General features: G+C 41.9%; 1 protein-coding gene across 5 annotated transcripts in view; it reads right to left on the minus strand.

Moving 5' to 3' along the window:
* Positions 1 to 17,715, minus strand: part of HMGA2 (high mobility group AT-hook 2) — a 193,401-nt gene that overhangs the window by 149,014 nt on the left and 26,672 nt on the right. For all 5 annotated transcript variants that reach the window (XR_007244920.1, XM_048502170.1, XM_048502173.1 and 2 more), the window contains exon 3: positions 17,464 to 17,514. Coding sequence is in view for 4 of the 5 variants with exons in the window: in XM_048502170.1 (XP_048358127.1) it covers positions 17,464 to 17,514 (51 nt within the window). In the remaining variant the exon portion in view is untranslated. The remainder of the gene's footprint in view (positions 1 to 17,463; positions 17,515 to 17,715) is intronic.

Genomic DNA, 17,715 nt, shown 5'->3' on the forward strand with positions numbered 1-17,715 from the left:
ATATATAAATGGAATCCTTACATGCTTGTCAAAAGGTATATTTAGCTCTAAAGATAGTAAGTGGCTTGCCTGACACCTCGCTGAACTAGTAATAGAACCCAGGAATCCTGATTCATAATCCACTTTCCTAAACATAGATCAGTCACATTTGGAAACTCTCGGTGTCACAAACTTTAACCCAACAAGTATTGGATATATCCATCACAGGCAGAAACCAGACACTGTTTTCAATTAATTAATAAATAAATTATACCTAACAGCAAGAAAACTTTAAAAACTAATTGGCATGATTTTGGTATTTCTGTTAGTAATGTTAGGTTTACAAATTTAGATAATATATGAATTGGGTTCAAGCATTCTTGGGATCAGTCATTTATTATACACATAATTACAAGCAATTTCTTGTGTGAATTAACTCTGCTGAAAAGTGCTGGATCAGTATAGATGATATTTGGCAGTATGCTTACAGAAAGAAAGATGGAGAAAGACAGCCCCATCCTCTTGAATGCCTATCCAAACCTCCGACATTGATACATGACCACATAAAGGCATAGCATTTCACATAATTCACTGCATGTCCACTTGGGCAATGCAGTTTATGGCCTTTATTAAATATGGGAGTTATTTATTTACAATATTGTAGCCTTATTTTCACCTCCAAATAGGACTCAAAGGAGCTTAAAAATCACAAACTAATGAAACAAAGAGTCAGAAAACAAAAAGCCTATTTATTAATTCTCTTAGACCTCTCTGTCATCTATCTAGTATATTCGTATTCCATTCATTTTCCAAACAGTTCAGAACAGCATATATGGTTCCCAATTTCTCATAATATCCTCACAATAACCTTATACAGTATGTTAGGCTAAAAGAGACTTGCTGGCACTGTGACTTGGAAGCTTGGTTGTGTCTGTCTAATGTTTTCTGGGGCTCATTATTGCAGAATACTGGTGTAACAAATGCTTTTCTCTTATTTTTCTAATTGTTCTAATTTTGTAAAGAAATCCTTTCGATATAGAGATAGTATTTTACATATTTTAGAATTCAATCCAACCCATGTTGAGCGTCTTTTTGGACAGCACGATTCTCTAAGGAGACAGTAGTTGTAGGCAAAAACAGTTCCTTAAAGGGGACATTGTAAATATACAGCTCTTTTGATGTGAAGAAAAGGGGTTTTATTCCCTTACAAAACAGGAACTATTATTATCTAGAAAGCTTGTCTTTTGTATTTATTTGACCTGTTACTACTAGAATATTTCTACTGGACATTTCATTGTTGTACCAGTTGGATCACTACCTGTTTCACTGTATATTATTGCTCTACACCAGTGCAAGAGGTGGCACTCAGAGCCCTCTCTGTGGGCACGCGCAGAGTCCCTCTCCCCCACATCTAGGCTGGCCTGGGCCGCTGGGCTTGATTATTAGCATTAAACCTAAGACCTAGTTTTGGGTAAGCAGTGTAGGTAACCCTGTTAAGTGCTATTAAACCCCACTGATTTTCATGCGAAGAACGAAAGCGCGATCCTTTACCTGGGAGTAAGTTCGGTTGCTGGAAATGGGGCTTGCTCCTGAGTAAACCGTCCTAGGGTCGTGATTCACCCTTTGGAAGAGTTGCACAGTTGCTTCCAAGCAAAGCCACCAACTACCACCAAGCTTACTCCCGAGTAATGCACGCCTCAGAGCCAACCGTTTTTTCTAAACTAAAACCTCAGTATTCAGGTTAAATTGCTGTGTTGGCACTTTGCAATAAATAAGTGGGTTTTGGATTGCAATTTGGGCACTTGGTCTCGAAAAAGTTCGCTATCACTGCTCTATACTGTTATTCTGAATATGGTTACCGTAGGTTGTAGTTTTCTAGTATTATCATTATTGCTCCAGGCATCTTTTTGGTTTCACCTTCACACTGTATTAAATTTTTACACAGCATCAGATTGCAGTTGAAGTAAACTTATTTTTTGCTTGGACTGTTTTGGTTCTTCCACAGGAGGTATGATTTGACCAATGATTGCTGCTTGCAGTGATGGAAGCAGCTTAGAAATGTCTTTTTTTCCTTAGTAGGAAATAATGGAGAACTGCTAGGAGTACCAATTCAGGGGCCCAGAGAATTGGCACGTTGGTCCAATCTACATAAAATCAAGAGGTTATTCATTGGACAGGCACCAGTAGCTCTGCTGCAATTTGGGTGCCAGTACTTTTAAAAACACTCCTCCCCCCAGCCACTGAGAAAGTTTCGCCACAGAGAATACTGGACCCAACCCCCCCCCCCGCCCCCCAAAAAACAGAATACCATATTGGTTTTAGAATTTGGGAACATGAAAGATACCAATATTTTTGGGTCCTATGTACCTGAATCCAGAAAGAAAACAATTTTTTGCACATCCCTAACCCAAACAGTAAATTGAGTCTGAACAAAGTATAGATGTACTTCACGTAGTTTCAGCTTATTCTTTGACAGTTGGTTGACCAGGGTAAACAAAGAAACAGCCATTTTGGACTTATTTGAAGAAAAATATAGTTGAGATCCATCAACACTCAAGTAGAAAGTTTGGATGATCTTATTCAGTTGTCTTCTATGCATGTTGAAAAACATGGCCAATAACACAGAACTCTGGGGAACATCCCCAGTTGAATCCCAAGCTACCAACTCAGTCCTGAACACAGTCCAACATGCAAACTGCTCAAATAAAATTACAGTAATTCCATTCTACAAGCCCTTCAACAAAGGTAATTAGTATCGTAGGTGCTATAGTACCAAGTGATCAAGCAAGACTAATAGGCATTTCCTCTGTCCATCTGCAAGTGAAGATCATAGACCACATCAACCAAATAAATCTGTTCCATAACCAAACCTGAAACCAGTTTGAGAAGGTTCATGGACCTGTAAAAGATCCCGAGGTCCTGAAAACCTCTTTTTCTTAACAAAACCATCTGCTCAGCAATGATGAACAAATATTAACATAGATCAAAAGGTAACACCTTGAAAGAAATCTCAAAACAGTCCACCTTTATTGCAGGGGTCACTTAAAAGTGTGCACTCATTTAAAATGGCACTCTGTATACTTATAATATTTGATCACTGATGTATCTTCTTTATATTTATTTATTGATAATCCACCTTCTAACTGAAACTCAAGGTTATTTGTTAAATACAAACAAAATAAACAGCCAGTAAACAAAGCAACAAGGTTTGGATTGCTGAAATCTGAAAATGGAGCTGAAACAAAGCTTAAGTATTAACAAAACATTTTAAATGATGCAGAAATAACACACTAGGTTCATACTTACAGCGACAGACAGTACATACTATACACAGTAGTATAGTTCACAGTCTGTACACCTTTACCAAAGTTTCTTTCTGAAGCATTTTGTTACTATACAGCCCTAATTATCTGTGTAGAAAAAAAAACCTTGATTAATTCAGTTTTGCATAGTTTGCAGCAAGCCATGAGAGCAGGAGTCTTCCTGCCATCATCAGAGACCATTACATAAGACTCAGGCCACAACCGGGAATGCATGTATTCAGTCGGTTGTTGATTTAACCCATTTGCAGGGTGACCCCTGGAGAAAGCCCTGCTCTAGTGAGCAAAGTTGTCATGATAGAACATGGGGGAGATATGGTCCCACAAATATGAGGGGCCAAGGCCATGAAGGGCTTCCTAGGTGAAAGTCAATACTTTACATTGTGCTGGCAAATGATGGGCAGCTGAAGGAGTGACTGCAGAATAGGAATAATATGCATGCTCTGCCTGGTAGTAACTGAGCTGCAGCATTATTATTTTTTTCACTGAGATCATTGAAATGTTTCTGTTATTGGACCCCCTTAAAAAACCCAACTGTATTGGATTAGTATCACTCATAGCTATAATACTGATTTCATTGTATGTGCATTCAATGTTTTGAAAGTTAAGGAATGGTAGGCAAAAGAATAGGTTGTGTCTATAAACCTTCTTACTAGTTCCTGGCTCACACACCTCTGTAGGCAGTACTGGGCTATGCAATAAGACACCCATGGCAGAGGATGAGGAACAAAAAAGGAAATGGCTTTGCACAAACACACACACACAGATCAACAAGCCACACAAATACAAGACAACTTATTTTCCAGGAAGATCCTTATTTTCACTAACTGCTTTTTGTCAAAGCTGTATTTTATTAGAAAATAATAATTATCACTATTGGATGTAAAATATTATTTTTAGGCTGCTCTTTTCAAAAAGCTTTAAAACAAAGATATTCTATTGGATCAATAGATTTAATTACACTTTCAAAGATGTTAAAAACCAGATGTAACATAATTTGAACTGGCAGAAAGACTTGGCTACCACAATTTCTACAGAGGTCTGTTAGCTAATGCATCTCTGTGTGTAAATATTGAAGGAAACAGCAGAAATAATAATTTGCAGTTTGATGAACAACATATGACAAGGAGTCCTACACTCACAAAAAGTGTAGGACTCCTTGTCCTACACTCACAAAAAATATTGCAGATTTACTAAAAATACCTGCCACATGTAATTTTGCACCGTTTACCACAACCTAAGAATTATTTTAAAAAAAAACCCAACCACAATCTCTATTACAAATAATAGTGTAATGTTAGCTGTATATGTATTGGAACTACAAAAAACCCTAATACTAATATGATTTAAATGCTTAAATGAAACTTGCATAACAAAGGTGCATTGTAATCAGAACCTGGCTGTTAAAATACACTAGGCCACTTGGAACTGGGTAACATTTTTCATTGATTTTTACACTTTGCTGATTCATGACCCTCCACAAAGACCTCTGTGCATGCTTTCATGCATGCACAGAGCTTATTCTTACGCCATTCACTTCAATAGAGAGATCCATTCTAATTGTACATCTTTTGCAGGTATTGATGTGAAGTTCTTTTGAATGTACACATCACACCTCCTACATTCACAAAGAACTACTGAGTTTTCTTAACAAAACAGCCACTGTTTCATAACTATAATAATGCCATGAACGCAGTTTAAAATATGGAACAAGTTTTTACCCTACCCTACTCCTAAAGTTATATGAATGACATTTCAATGATCTGCTACTACTAGTGTGATTATCAGAAAGTTTTAGCGGTACTTGTATATAATTCACGCTAGCTTTTCCCGTTCCCTGCTTAGTTAAAGAGGGGTTAATTCTGCTCAGTTTGCATTCTGTGTGAACCAGTGACATAGGCATAGATTTTTTATGGGGTAGGTTTGGGGGGCAGGGCCACACCCCCACCCACCAATGGGGATGTGGCACGCCCTCAAGCCCCGCCCTCGGCGTAAGTGCTTATAAAAGCAGCTCTCCAAGGCTGGGGACGGCAGACTCAGAGGTGGGATCCAGCAGGTTCTCACAGGTTCCCGAGAGTAGGTTACTAGTTATTTGTGTTTGCTGAGAGGGGGTTACTAATTGGTGATTTTGCCACATGATTTTTGCCTTAGTTACTCCCCTCCTCTCAGCAGTAGTACGCAGAACTTGAAGCAGTCTAGCAGGAGGTGCACCGGCGTGCGTGGCAGCCTGCGCCTGAATGCATTTGTTTCCCTCCCAAGGACCGGCGCAGCGGCTGCATCCTTGCCACAGCCCCGCCCAGGAATGCTCCGCCCCCGGAATGCCTGGCCACGCCCCCGTCATGCCACGTCCAGCCCCATTGGCGCTACGCCACAGTTTGAATCCCACCACCATGGGAACCTGTTACTAAAATTTTTGGATCCCACCACTGGGCAGACTCCCCTGCCCCGCACCCCCCCACCAGCTGGACTCCCAGCTGGCAGCCAGCAGTCCCTTCTGCCCTCCCCTCCAGCAGAGGCGTAGCTAGGAAAAATGGAGCCCAGTGCAAAATCTGAGTTTTGCGACCCTCCCCCCTCCATGTGCAGGATGATGGGGGATGATGCTGGAATTCACCCCCAAGCAGCATCACTTTCAATGGTGTTTAAACTAGAGAGCCCAAATTCTCCTTTTAAATCCACCTTAAAGGGAGAATCTGGGGTCCACAGTTAAAACAACAATGAAAGTGATGCTGTTTGGGGGTGGATTATCCCCCACCCTGAAACAGCATCACTTTCAATGTTTAATCTGGGGACCTCAGATTCTCCCTTTAAATCCATGCCGAAGGGGGTGGATTTAAAAGGGAATCTGGGAAAATTTGAGGGGGGGAGTGCCTGCTGTCAGGAGTGCAATTGTTAAGCTAGCAGCACCAAACTTTCAGAGTATCTTTAGGAGACTCTCCTGATGATACCAATGATACCACCCAGGTTTGGTGAAGTTTGGTTCAGGGGTCCAAAGTTATGGACCCTCAAAGGTGTAGCCCCATCTTCTATTAGCCACCATTTGAAACAATGGGGGATGGGGCACCCCCTTTGGGAGTCCATAACTTTGGAAGTCCTGAACCAAACCTCACCAAACCTGGGTGGTAATATCATCAGGAGAGTCTCCCAACAAATCCCTGAAATTGTAGTGCTGCTAGCCTAAAAGTTGTGCCCCCTACAGGCCAAAAACTGAAGAAAACACTAAAAAATAAAAAAACAAATGGGGCAGAACTTCGGAAATATAATTGCGGGGTTGAACCTGGGGGGAAAAAAACCCCATTACCTAAGTCGTTGGTGTGAACTGATCTTTGATTTCAAGGAAAAGTAAGATACTGAAATATGCTTCATTTCAGTAAGGGCAATTATTATTTCTTCTCTCGGTTAAATTATTCAACAAAAGTATTTCACTATACTTTATTTTCCCTGCTATTCTATTTGTGATCCAACCAGACAGATTCTAGAAACTATTGCTGTTGCTACTTTTTCTTCAGAAAATACATTAAATGTGGGGCTACAACACAAAGAACATTTTGAAACTTCAAACACATTAAAAAGTCAGTGTAATATACTATTAAACTGACAATTTCAGATGGAAGCCATGTTGGTGTTCAATAGAACAGCTGGACTCATGGCCTGGAGCACCTTACAGAGCAACAAGATTTTTGGGGGGTATGAGCTTTTGGGGAACTTTCAGTCCAATCCAGAGCGGAGGGACTGAAAGCAGTTGAGGAGGCAGCAAAGCCCTAGGTGGCAGAAATACCCTTCCAATGGCACCTATACTGGCAGAAGGGCAAATTCTCTGGTGTGTGGCCACTGCAGCCTCCAAGGATGCCCTGACACAGTGCAGAGCACCACAGCAGCAACCCTGCACCCTGCCAGATTTGCCAGCATAGAAGAGGCTTTCAGAAATGTGGCTGGGGGTAGAGCCAATGTTAGTTGGCTTCCACCCTGGCATTGTCTTCTGGGACCCTGGTGCCTAGGACATGAACTTACCCTGGTATCTGGGACATGGGATCCTGGTGCCTGGGACATGGACTTACCTTTTGGGTGGTATAAGCCCATTGAGCCCGATAAAAGACTTTTCAGCTGCAGAGAGGCTTTTTGTTTGTTTATTGCCTCCCTCCTAAGCATGACAGTAAACAAAAATCACCTGATAACATTCCATTAAAGTCCTGTTAAAGGAACAGGAGTTTTTTTTCACCAAGCAATTAGCAATACTATCTAGGTATAAGCTGGGTCCAATGCATCGACTTAACCCTGACCGGATTCTCCAGAACTGTCATCTTAACCAAAAAGTACAATGTCACCTATGGCTAATGTCTGATTAGTACAGAGGAGAAAAGTGGCACCTCTCATTTTTAGGCCAAACTATCCCCACTACAAGAAAGTGGAACCAACCTCTCAGCACTATATGTATGAGTCCCAAAATAAACTAACTTGTCAACTGGATTCTGGCTGCTGTCCCTTCTGTCAACTTGTTACCTGGCACTCTGGAGTTTTCCCTTTAAAGTACCCAGCTCATCCTATTCTTTCCATTCTCTAGCAGAATGATTCATCCACAGAACTTTCACTCATCCTCTGCAGAGATGATGCAAACTCTCATCCCAACATGGAAGTCACAGTGCAATAATAGAGTAGGAACTAGTCAATGCTGTATTGTGTATCAAGGCGTAGTTCACATGCAATGCCAAAGCCTTGAGATCACTGGTGGGATCCAAAAATGTTACAGGTTCCCATGGTGGTGGGATTCAAACTGTGGCTCAGCGCCAATGGGGCTGGGCAGGGCACGACGGGGGCGTGGCCGGGCAGTCCGGGGGGGGCATTCCTGGGCAGGGCTGTGGCAAGGATGCAGCCACTGCGCCGGTCCTTGGGAGGGAAACGAATGCACACAGGCGCAGGCTGCCACGCACGCCGGTGCACCTCCTGCTAGACTGCTTCAAGTTCTGTGCACTACTGCTGAGAGGAGGGAAGTAACTAAGGCAAAAATCACGTGGCAAAATCACCAATTAGTAACCCCCTCTCGGCACACACAAATAATTAGTAACCTACTCTCGGGAACCTGTGAGAACCTGTTGGATCCCACCTCTGCTTGAGATGGTAGAATAAAGACTGCAGGTGCTAAAAAATTTCCATGGGAAATGAAAGCAGAGAGAGAAGTTGTATCCCCTCTCTTTGCTTGCTGTGCTGGTTTTCTATTTGTGGAAGAATTTTAAACACAGTAAAGTACTTGAACATTTTTTCCTCCAGGATCTTCCATCTGAAGTAGTATACACTATGCTATCACCTCAGGTCTGTCATCTAATTGCCACCCTTTTGGATGGTGTAAGCCCATTAAGCCCCATGGAGAACTTTTCAGCAGCAAAGAGGGGTTTTTTGTTTCTTGATTCCCTCGTCCCACATGTGCGTGAGAAGGAATGTGCATCAGTGTATTTCTCACATTTGTTCTGCACGTGTCACTTTTTGAAAGATACCTGCTTTAAAAGATACCTCATGCAAGGTGAGGGTCATGAGAAGTGCAGGCCTTATCTCAAACACTGACAGAGAAGAAAGGTGGCCAGCAGGTGCAAATTCATTTCAGTTGGGCCCAGCCCTACCTAACTGATGTACTGTTGGCCCAAGTAAGATCAATAAATCAGTGTAGTGTTGGTAGAAGTTTGCTACTGTCTTTTAGTTTCTTTGGGGTGGAGTGTTTCCTAGAAACTACAGAACATTACAGCAGACACAAAGGAGTTTTGTTTTTTAACCTTATCTTGCATATACCACATCTAATTTTTTTTCTCTTTCATAATCACTTTCCAATCCCTAATAAAACCAACACTTTGTAACTGAATTACCCAACAAATTATCTGTGTCATCCTTCTTTTGAGAGACAGACTGAAAGAGAAGCCAAAGCACATTCATGTTGATAAGGCTCACACCAGGTGCTCTCCCAGCAAACAATAGTAAAGTGTCGTGGAGTAAATGACCAGGCACTAAATGTTAAAAGTTGTGATTACTTGCTTTAACTATTTCATGAATTCACTAAGGAATTCACTCACGTCTCAATGGACTATTTTCTAATTACCTCGACTCTCTGGAAAGCTCCCACCCATCTGCAAAATTCTATATTGCTGGTGACTTTAATTCCAGACTTGGATGCGATGATGAAGATGAAAATCTAGATCCATGTAATTTCATTCCTCTGGTATTCCACTCAAACTGGCCATTTCTGCCAAGAGTCTCACATGATACAACTAAAAAAAAAGGTTTTTTCTTGACCGACTTCTGTTCTCCAACCAGTAAAATCATATTAAATGGAAGACATCCTGATGACCACCCTGGAGCCTTTACATTTCATTCTTCTAGAGGCAGCAGTATCATTGATTATATTATGATCTCTCCTTCTTTGATTGGATTTATTACAAATTTTCTAATTCTAATTGACAACAGAGTGGACAGTGACCATCAGCCTCTGGTCACTTACATTAGCTACAACAATCTGCACCCCATAACTACCCCTACGCAGACCAATGTAAATCCTCCCTGTTTCAAACCTCCAACCAAATGGTCCATTAGAAGAAGGCACAACTGATGACTCTGCTAAGCTCTGAGTCTTTGGATAAATTTTTGTTGGCTATTGAAAATGCTGAATCTGCCAAAGTTTCACTCTCTTTCTATGAGAAATTAACATCCTTAATCATTAAAGCCACTCAATCAAGTACCAAACCCAGAAATTCAACTTCTCACTCTACAAGTGATTCCTAGTTTGACTAGGAATGCTTTCAATTGAAATCTCAACTTCGAGATCTTTACTGCCTCTTCATTGAATGTCCAACCCAATCAGCACATGAAGACTAGATCTCCAGTCGGAAAGACTGATGCAGATTAAGAGAAGACAATTGTAACAAAAAAACTAGAATATTCTTATCGAAGCTACAAACTCAAAGGACCCCCAAATTTTTTTTGCAATTTGTGTCTGATGTCCCTGTACCAAGTTTAAATCCCACCACTCCATTAATACCAGACATTATATGGTGGAATCATTACAACAATATCTTTTTTGATCCCACAGTTCCTGCTATCATTGCTGAGGTTTCACCAATCCATGAGATGCCAGAATGGCCACCCGTCTCCACTGATTAGGTACCCTGTTTGATCAGGCAGTTGAAGAGAGGCAAGGCCCCTGGACCTGATGGTATCCACCCAGAAATTTTTATTAACCTTTTTGATAACTGGTCTCCAGTCCTTGCCAACTTATTTACCAAAATTGATCACAGTGGCCTCATTCCTAACTCTTGAACTACAGCAACGATTGTGCCCATCTACAAGAAAGACAACCCACACATTTCCTCTAATTATAGGCAGGTCAGTTTACTTTTTATTGCCGGCAAACTCTACGCAATGCATCTTCTTAACAAATTGCATGTTTCAGCAACCCCCTTTCTTGAGCCTTTGCAAATAGGTTTCCTAAAAGGTCACTCTACCTTTGATCATTGCACAGTGCGCAATCAACTTGCAAAGAAATACAGCAGCACCCTAGGGGGAAGACTCTGTGCAGCATTCCTTGATTTGAGAAGTGCCTTCGATTTGAAAGGGATGTTTTATGGCGCAAACTACTATTAATGGACATGGATCCCTGTCTACTCATACTCATTCATAGATTGTATTCCCACACAAGCTGCAGAGTTCGCTGTAACCTAGTGGGAACGCCACCTACCTCATAGGGTGTCTGTTGTGGGTGGGGAAAGGGAAAGGAGATTGCTAGCCCCTTTGAGGTCAATTCCCCATTTCAAAAATGGAAGCACATTCAAACCATTTTGGGAAAAACCAGGACCATTTGAGCACGGTTTCAGCGTGCCCACTGCAGCTTCTGCCCCACAAACGATAATCAGGCAGCAGCCACGCAGGATTCCCCACTGTAAAGCTGTCAAACGCACGTTCATCTCAGCAGCCAACCATACTGATTGGCTGCTGCTGCTGATGGGCGGGATTATTTTTACTTTTTCCCTGTCGTATCCACGTCTGTGCGAGCATGCACAGACCGACACAGAAACAAAGAGACAAAGTAACCTTTTAAAAACAAACCGAAAAATTACTCGTCCCTGGCTTGGCTAGAACTGGCAAGCTTTCACACCTAAACCACAGAAGCTATACTGGCAGAAGGGGATAAATACTAGTTTAAATAAATACTAGTCGCCCTGGTTTGCTTTGGGCTGGAAACAAAGGCGATCTGGGAAGTCCAGCCCTGTAACGCTGCTTTCAGCCCAAACAGAAAAAACTTGTCCTGTTCAAAAATCAGCTCCAATTCCTTCATACACAATAAAAAAAATTACTCATCCCTGGCAGGGTTAGAACCGGCAAGCTTTCACACTGCAGTGTAAGGCTGCCTTAGCCACCTAAGCCACAGGAGCTCTACTGGTAGAAGGGGATAAATACTAGGCTTTAAGTGAATGCTCCCTTGCATTGCTATGTCACTGCCTCCACATTTCCTCAAAATGATGTCGATCTCGGCACCATGGAGGGGAAAAAAGAGGCTGTTTCCTGATTTGACTAAAGGCTCCATGTCACTACCAGTGACGGAAAATTCAAATACAGATTCACCCCTGAGGTTCCCCACTGCTACTTGTTCAGCACATGTTTTTTCAAAAGGTGTACTTTCTTCCAGGTTCTGAAATAACATGCGTTGAGGGGGGGGGGGGGAGCGGCAGAAACGGGGTGAATGCGCATTCGACGCTGGTGTAGTGGGAAGTTCTGCAGGAAACCTGGATATTTGGAGCGCCGAGCACACATTTAATGGTGAATGGGGAATCGACCTGAGTCTCCTTACAGGAGAGATAGGGGGGGATATAAATCCTACTCTTCTTCTTCCAATAGAGGCATTAAACAAGGCTGTGTATTGCCCCCTCTTATGTTTAATTTGTTCATTAGTGACCTGATCTTCTGAAAATATAAAGCCACAATCCCATCCTGAACTTACAGAAGATCCCTGTGTTACTATATGCAGATGATGCAGTTTTGCTTTTGCAGCCTCACCCGCACTCTCCAGGCATTTTCTGATTATTGTAAACGCAATGCTCTGGAGATAAACTATACCAAATCCAAGATCATGGTGTTTGCCAAATCTTGGTGATCTTCTTCTTGGAAAATCAATGGGAACACATTAGAACAAGTGCCATCTTTCAGCTACCTGGGGGTGATGTTTCATTTCAATCTGAAATGGTCACCTCAACTCAGCCACATTACTACCCTTGCAAAATGCAATACTGCCACAATTAAACACTTCTTTTTCATCAAGGAGGTCAACACACATCTTTTGCAGTTAAAATCTTCAAATTTAAATTAATCCCAAAGATGCTATATGGGGACTCAATATCGGTAGGCGGCCCAATCAAAGACCTTGAAAGAATTCAGTCCAAGTTTTTTCGCAACCTCTTGGACTACCCAACTGTGTTGCATATGTCAGTCTATGCCTAGAAATGGGTTTAAATCTTATGACTACGAGAGTCTGTACATCAGCCTTGAAATTTTGGGTGCGCCTCCATCATAGTGCAAGGCCAAGGAGGTTAACATGGCACATGCTCGCTGATTCATACCGCTCCAAATGGAAGCAACAAATTACAAATTATATCACAACCTTAGATTTCTCTGTGGAACTTTTTTCCAACTCGGATGAGAATAGTACCTTTCACATCTTAAAGCAAAGAATATTTGATTTGGAAAGACAAAAACTGCTATCTGAAACTAACAGGCCTTGCTCATAGTTGAGCTATGGACTTCTTCCACATGATGGATCCCTTCCAGTCTACTTCAAAAATCTCTCATCCCCATTACTGAGACACTTTTTCATGCAAGCCCATCTAAATTTTCTCCTCTCTGAAGTTCTTCATGGCAGATTCCTTCAGGTCCCGCTACAAGCAAGCACTTGTCAATGTTTGCCAAACCAAGTGCTCATATATTCCTATATTGTTCTCGCCATACAGAACTCAGGAGTCTTTACATTGAACCTCATATTAATTAATGTATTGCCACTTCTGACCAAGACAAGATACGTCTGCTTTTGAATGATCGCTGTACCAAAAGAACTGTTGTTGTTGAGCCGATAGGGAACAGCGACCACAATGCTGTCAGATTCAGTATCTCTGCATGCGAACAAGTGACAACTACTAATGTAGTTACATTTGCCTTCAGAAAGGGAAATTTCTCAAAGATGAGGGGGATAGTGCGCAGGAAGCTGAAAGGGAAAATCAAGAGAGTCAAAAATGTCCAAGATGCTTGGAGGTTATTTAAAAACACAGTCACAAAAGCTCAGCTGGAATGTGTTCCGCAGGTTAGGAAAGGCAGCGCTCAGTATCCAAAAGAAAGCCACCATTACGGTTAACAAAGGGACGCTTGAGGAAATTATTAGGAAAAAAAAGATGTCTTTTAGAAAAAATGGAAGTCCAACTTAACTGATAAAAGAATACCAGAAGGAGAACAACACAAATGGTGGCAAAAAGAGAAGACAAGTTAGCTGTAAGGGAGGCAAAAAAAAAGGATTATAGAGGAACACATGGCTGTGAACATCAAAACCAGCAACAAACAGTTCTTCAAGTACATCAAAAAGCAGGAAGCCAGCAAAGGAAGCTGTGTAGGCCCAGTTAGGATGACAAAGGAACAAAGGGTGTGCTAAAAGATGACAGGGAGATTGCAGAAAAGCTGAATGAATTCTTTTGCATCTGTCTTCACCCAAGAGGGAGGTGTGAGGAAAATTCCTCCTGCACCTGAACCAAGCTTCTTAGGAGGCTTATCCGAGGAACTAACAAAGATAGTGTGGTAGACAAGGAAGAAAAGTTCTGGCAGCCATTGTTGATAAACTACAATGTTACCAAATCCCCTGGCCCAGATTGCATTCACACCAAGAGTTCTTAAAAGGAGCTCAAGCATGAAATTGCTGATCTTCTCACTTTTAATATGCAACTTATCCTTGAAATCAAGGCTCCATCCCTGAAGACTGGAAGATGGCCAATGTCACACCAATCTTTAAGAAAAGGGATCACTAGGGGGACCGAGGAAATTACAGGCCAAGTCCAGTTTGATATCATCTGTTCCTGTGAAGTAAATTAGTAGAATCTGTCATTAAAGATAAAATTATAAAACATGTAGAAAAGCAAGACCTGCTGAGAAAGAGTCAGCATGGCTTTTGCAGAGAGCAAATCCTGCTCTTTACAAACTTACTACAGAGTTCTTTGAGGATGTAAACAGGCATGTGGATAAGGGGGAACCAGTGGACATTGTCTACTTGGATTTCCAAAGTTAGGCTTTTGACAAAGTTCCTCACCAGAGACTATTGAGAAAACTCAGCAATGAAGGAATAAGAGGGGAAGTCCTCCTATGGATTAAAAAACTGTGGCTTGAGAAACAGGAAGCAAAGAGTGGGTGTAAATGTGGAAATTCCTCACAATGGAGAGATGTAGGGTAGTGGTGTCCCCAAAAAAGGATCCTGTGATGGGACCAGTGCTCTTTAACTCTATTCCATAAATGACCTTGGAAGTAGGGGTGGGTAACGTGGTGGCTAAGTTTGCAGATGATACCAAATTATGTAGGGTGGTGAGAACCACAAAGGATTAAGTAGGGAGCTCCAAGCTGACCTTGATAAATTAGGTGAGTGGGCTAAGAAATGGCAAAATGCAGTTCAATGTAGCAAAATGCAGAAGTGATGCACATAGGGGCAAAAAAATCCAAACTTCACATACATGCTAAGCAGGGGCTTCAGTGCTATCAGTCACAGACCAGGAAAGGGATTTGGACGCATGTCTTAGTTGATAGTTCCATGGGAATGTCAACTCAATGTATGGCAGCTGTGAAAAAAGGCAAACTCTCTATGCTGGGGATAATTAGGAAAGGAATTGAGAATAAAACTGCAAAGCATTGTCATGCCCCTTATATAAAGCTGTGGTGCGACCTTCGCGACTTGGAGTACTGTGTTCAGTTCTGGTCGCCACATCATCAAAAAAGGATATTGAAAGAGATAGAAAAAAAGAGGTGCAGAGTAAGGCGGCGACTTCGAGGGATGATTGAGGGACTGCAGCACCCTTCCTTATGAGGAAAGGCTGCAGCCGCTTTGGGACTCTTTTTTTTTTTAGTTTGGAGAGGAGACGCCTGAGGGGGGGATATGATTGAAGTCTCATGTGTACCATGCATGTGGGTAGAAATGCTGGACAGAGAAGAAATTTTTCTCTCTTTCTCACAATACTAGAACCAGGGGGCATTCATTGAAAATGCTGGGGGGAAGAATTAGAACTAATAAAAGGAAACACTTCTTCACGCAACGTGTGATTGGTGTTTGGAATATGCTGCCACAGGAGGTGGTGATGGCCACTAACCTGGATAGCTTTAAAAGGGGCTTGGACAGATTTTATATGGAGGAGAAGTCGATTTATGGCTACCAATCTTGATCCTCTTTGATCTGAGATTGCAAATGCCTTAACAGTCCAGGTGCTCGGGAGCAACAGCCACAGAAGGCCATTGCTTTCACATCCTACATGTGAACTCCCAAAGGCACCTGGTGGGCCACTGCGAGTAGCAGAGAGCTGGACTAGATGGACTCTGGTCTGATCCAGCTGGCTTGTTCTTATGTTCTTATGTTCTAACTGCGCATGTAGCAAAGTTTTTGGCGACAGCTTTATCAATAACCACACACTCCTGTTGATCACCTATTAACCTTTTCTATTTGTTGCTATTGTTAATCTGATTGTTGTTTTATTTATGCCTAATAAAGGTTATGAAATTTACAAAATGAATTCACTAAGGACTGTTATAAGCTTTTGTGGGCCATAAGCAAGACACCACAACTGGACAACATCTCCCAAAGCCTCCTATGACCCAACATCTTCTTTGGCAACTGCTGCTTCTTATTATAGAGTTCACTTCTGTCCCTTTCACCACTGCTAGAAGAATGAGAGAAGAGGGAGTCTCAGGTCAAGAGGCTCCCAGTAGGAGAAGGAGCTGGCAGAAGTGAAAGAGAACAGGTAAGAAGAGAAAGAGGAGCTGCTGGATGCTCAGTGCTGCCCCTCAGGCACAAAGGAAAAAGGAAATATTGATTGATTGACAGATTGATTGATAGATAGATTGATTGTTTGGTCTTATAGACCGCCCTCCCCTGGAGGGCTCAGTACACTTTCTTCGGTCCACTGGGAGAGTTACTCTGACAGCCTACTGAAAAGCTATGTCTCCCCCAGCCTAGGTCAGATGTGTTTGTGGGTGGCGGGGTGCTCTGAAATTCAGTGCATCACCATTTGGATTGGGACCGCAGTGCATAATAACAGGGAGCTTAGACTCCCTCCCTCCACCATTTTGCCAACCTGATATGGCGTGGTGGGAGCTTCACTTTGTACACTTGAGGGTTACATCTGTACTGATGAGCTACAACAGGGGTCTCCAACAAGTAACTTGTGCATTATTGATATCTTGCCAGTTGATGCAGAGTAGCTCATGTGCCTCCTTGAATACCCAAGGGAAAAAAAATCACAAAAAGATCTACTCTAGGCTTTTTTAAAAAAGTGTTTTTAAAATGATATTTCTGCGCTGCTTAGCCAATGACTCATTTCTGGGTGCATCCTAATCCATGTTCTGTTTTTAGCACCAAACAAAACATGGTAACTTGCTCAGAGGGCAGGTGGACAAGTAGCTCAGGACATTGTTCATTACTCAGGAGTAGGTCTCATTAAGAAAACAGGATGGTGACCCTAAGCTACACATCAAGTGTCCATAACAAAATGAGTACAGTCTACTGTTGGGCCTCTTTCAGTTGGGCAAACAACACGGAGGGGAATAAGCCCCTTGTGCTGATCCAAATCAGGACCATGCACACTGGGTTAACAAAGATATTCAGAATATATCCCCTATACCAGAGTTTGGGAAATCTTCAGGGAATTAATAAGGTATAGACAAGCTGTATCACTTTATCAGTGTACATTTATTATGTGGAAAAGGAGAAACTGTGGCTCCCTTTTCCCTGCACTGCAATCCCCTTCAATTGAAACTTTGTTAACTACAATATTCACAGGCCCAGATTTTGTCAGTGGTGGGCTGCCTGTCAAATTCCACCACATTGACCATTTCATCAAAATAACTGAAAATCAATTAGCCTTCCTTAAAGCTGTCTTTTTGAGAAACATAAAGAAAAACCTACCCATTTCCTAGGTCGGCCTCTTGGTCGTTTTTCCCCAGTGGCTCCTGCTTTCTGTGAAAACAAAGAGACATACTATAGCGTCAAAGTATTTGGAACTGCATTATATATTGCATTATTAGGCAATGTTGGTGGTTTGTTCATTAGTACATAATTCCTGAAACACTGTTCATTTAATTTATCTATTAATTATATGAGAAATACAAAGAGAACACCATTGCCATTCCTCTTTCTCATTCTCTTTTTTTTCTTTTT

This window comes from Sphaerodactylus townsendi, linkage group LG06 (assembly GCF_021028975.2).
Source record: "Sphaerodactylus townsendi isolate TG3544 linkage group LG06, MPM_Stown_v2.3, whole genome shotgun sequence".
Lineage (NCBI taxonomy): Eukaryota > Metazoa > Chordata > Lepidosauria > Squamata > Sphaerodactylidae > Sphaerodactylus > Sphaerodactylus townsendi.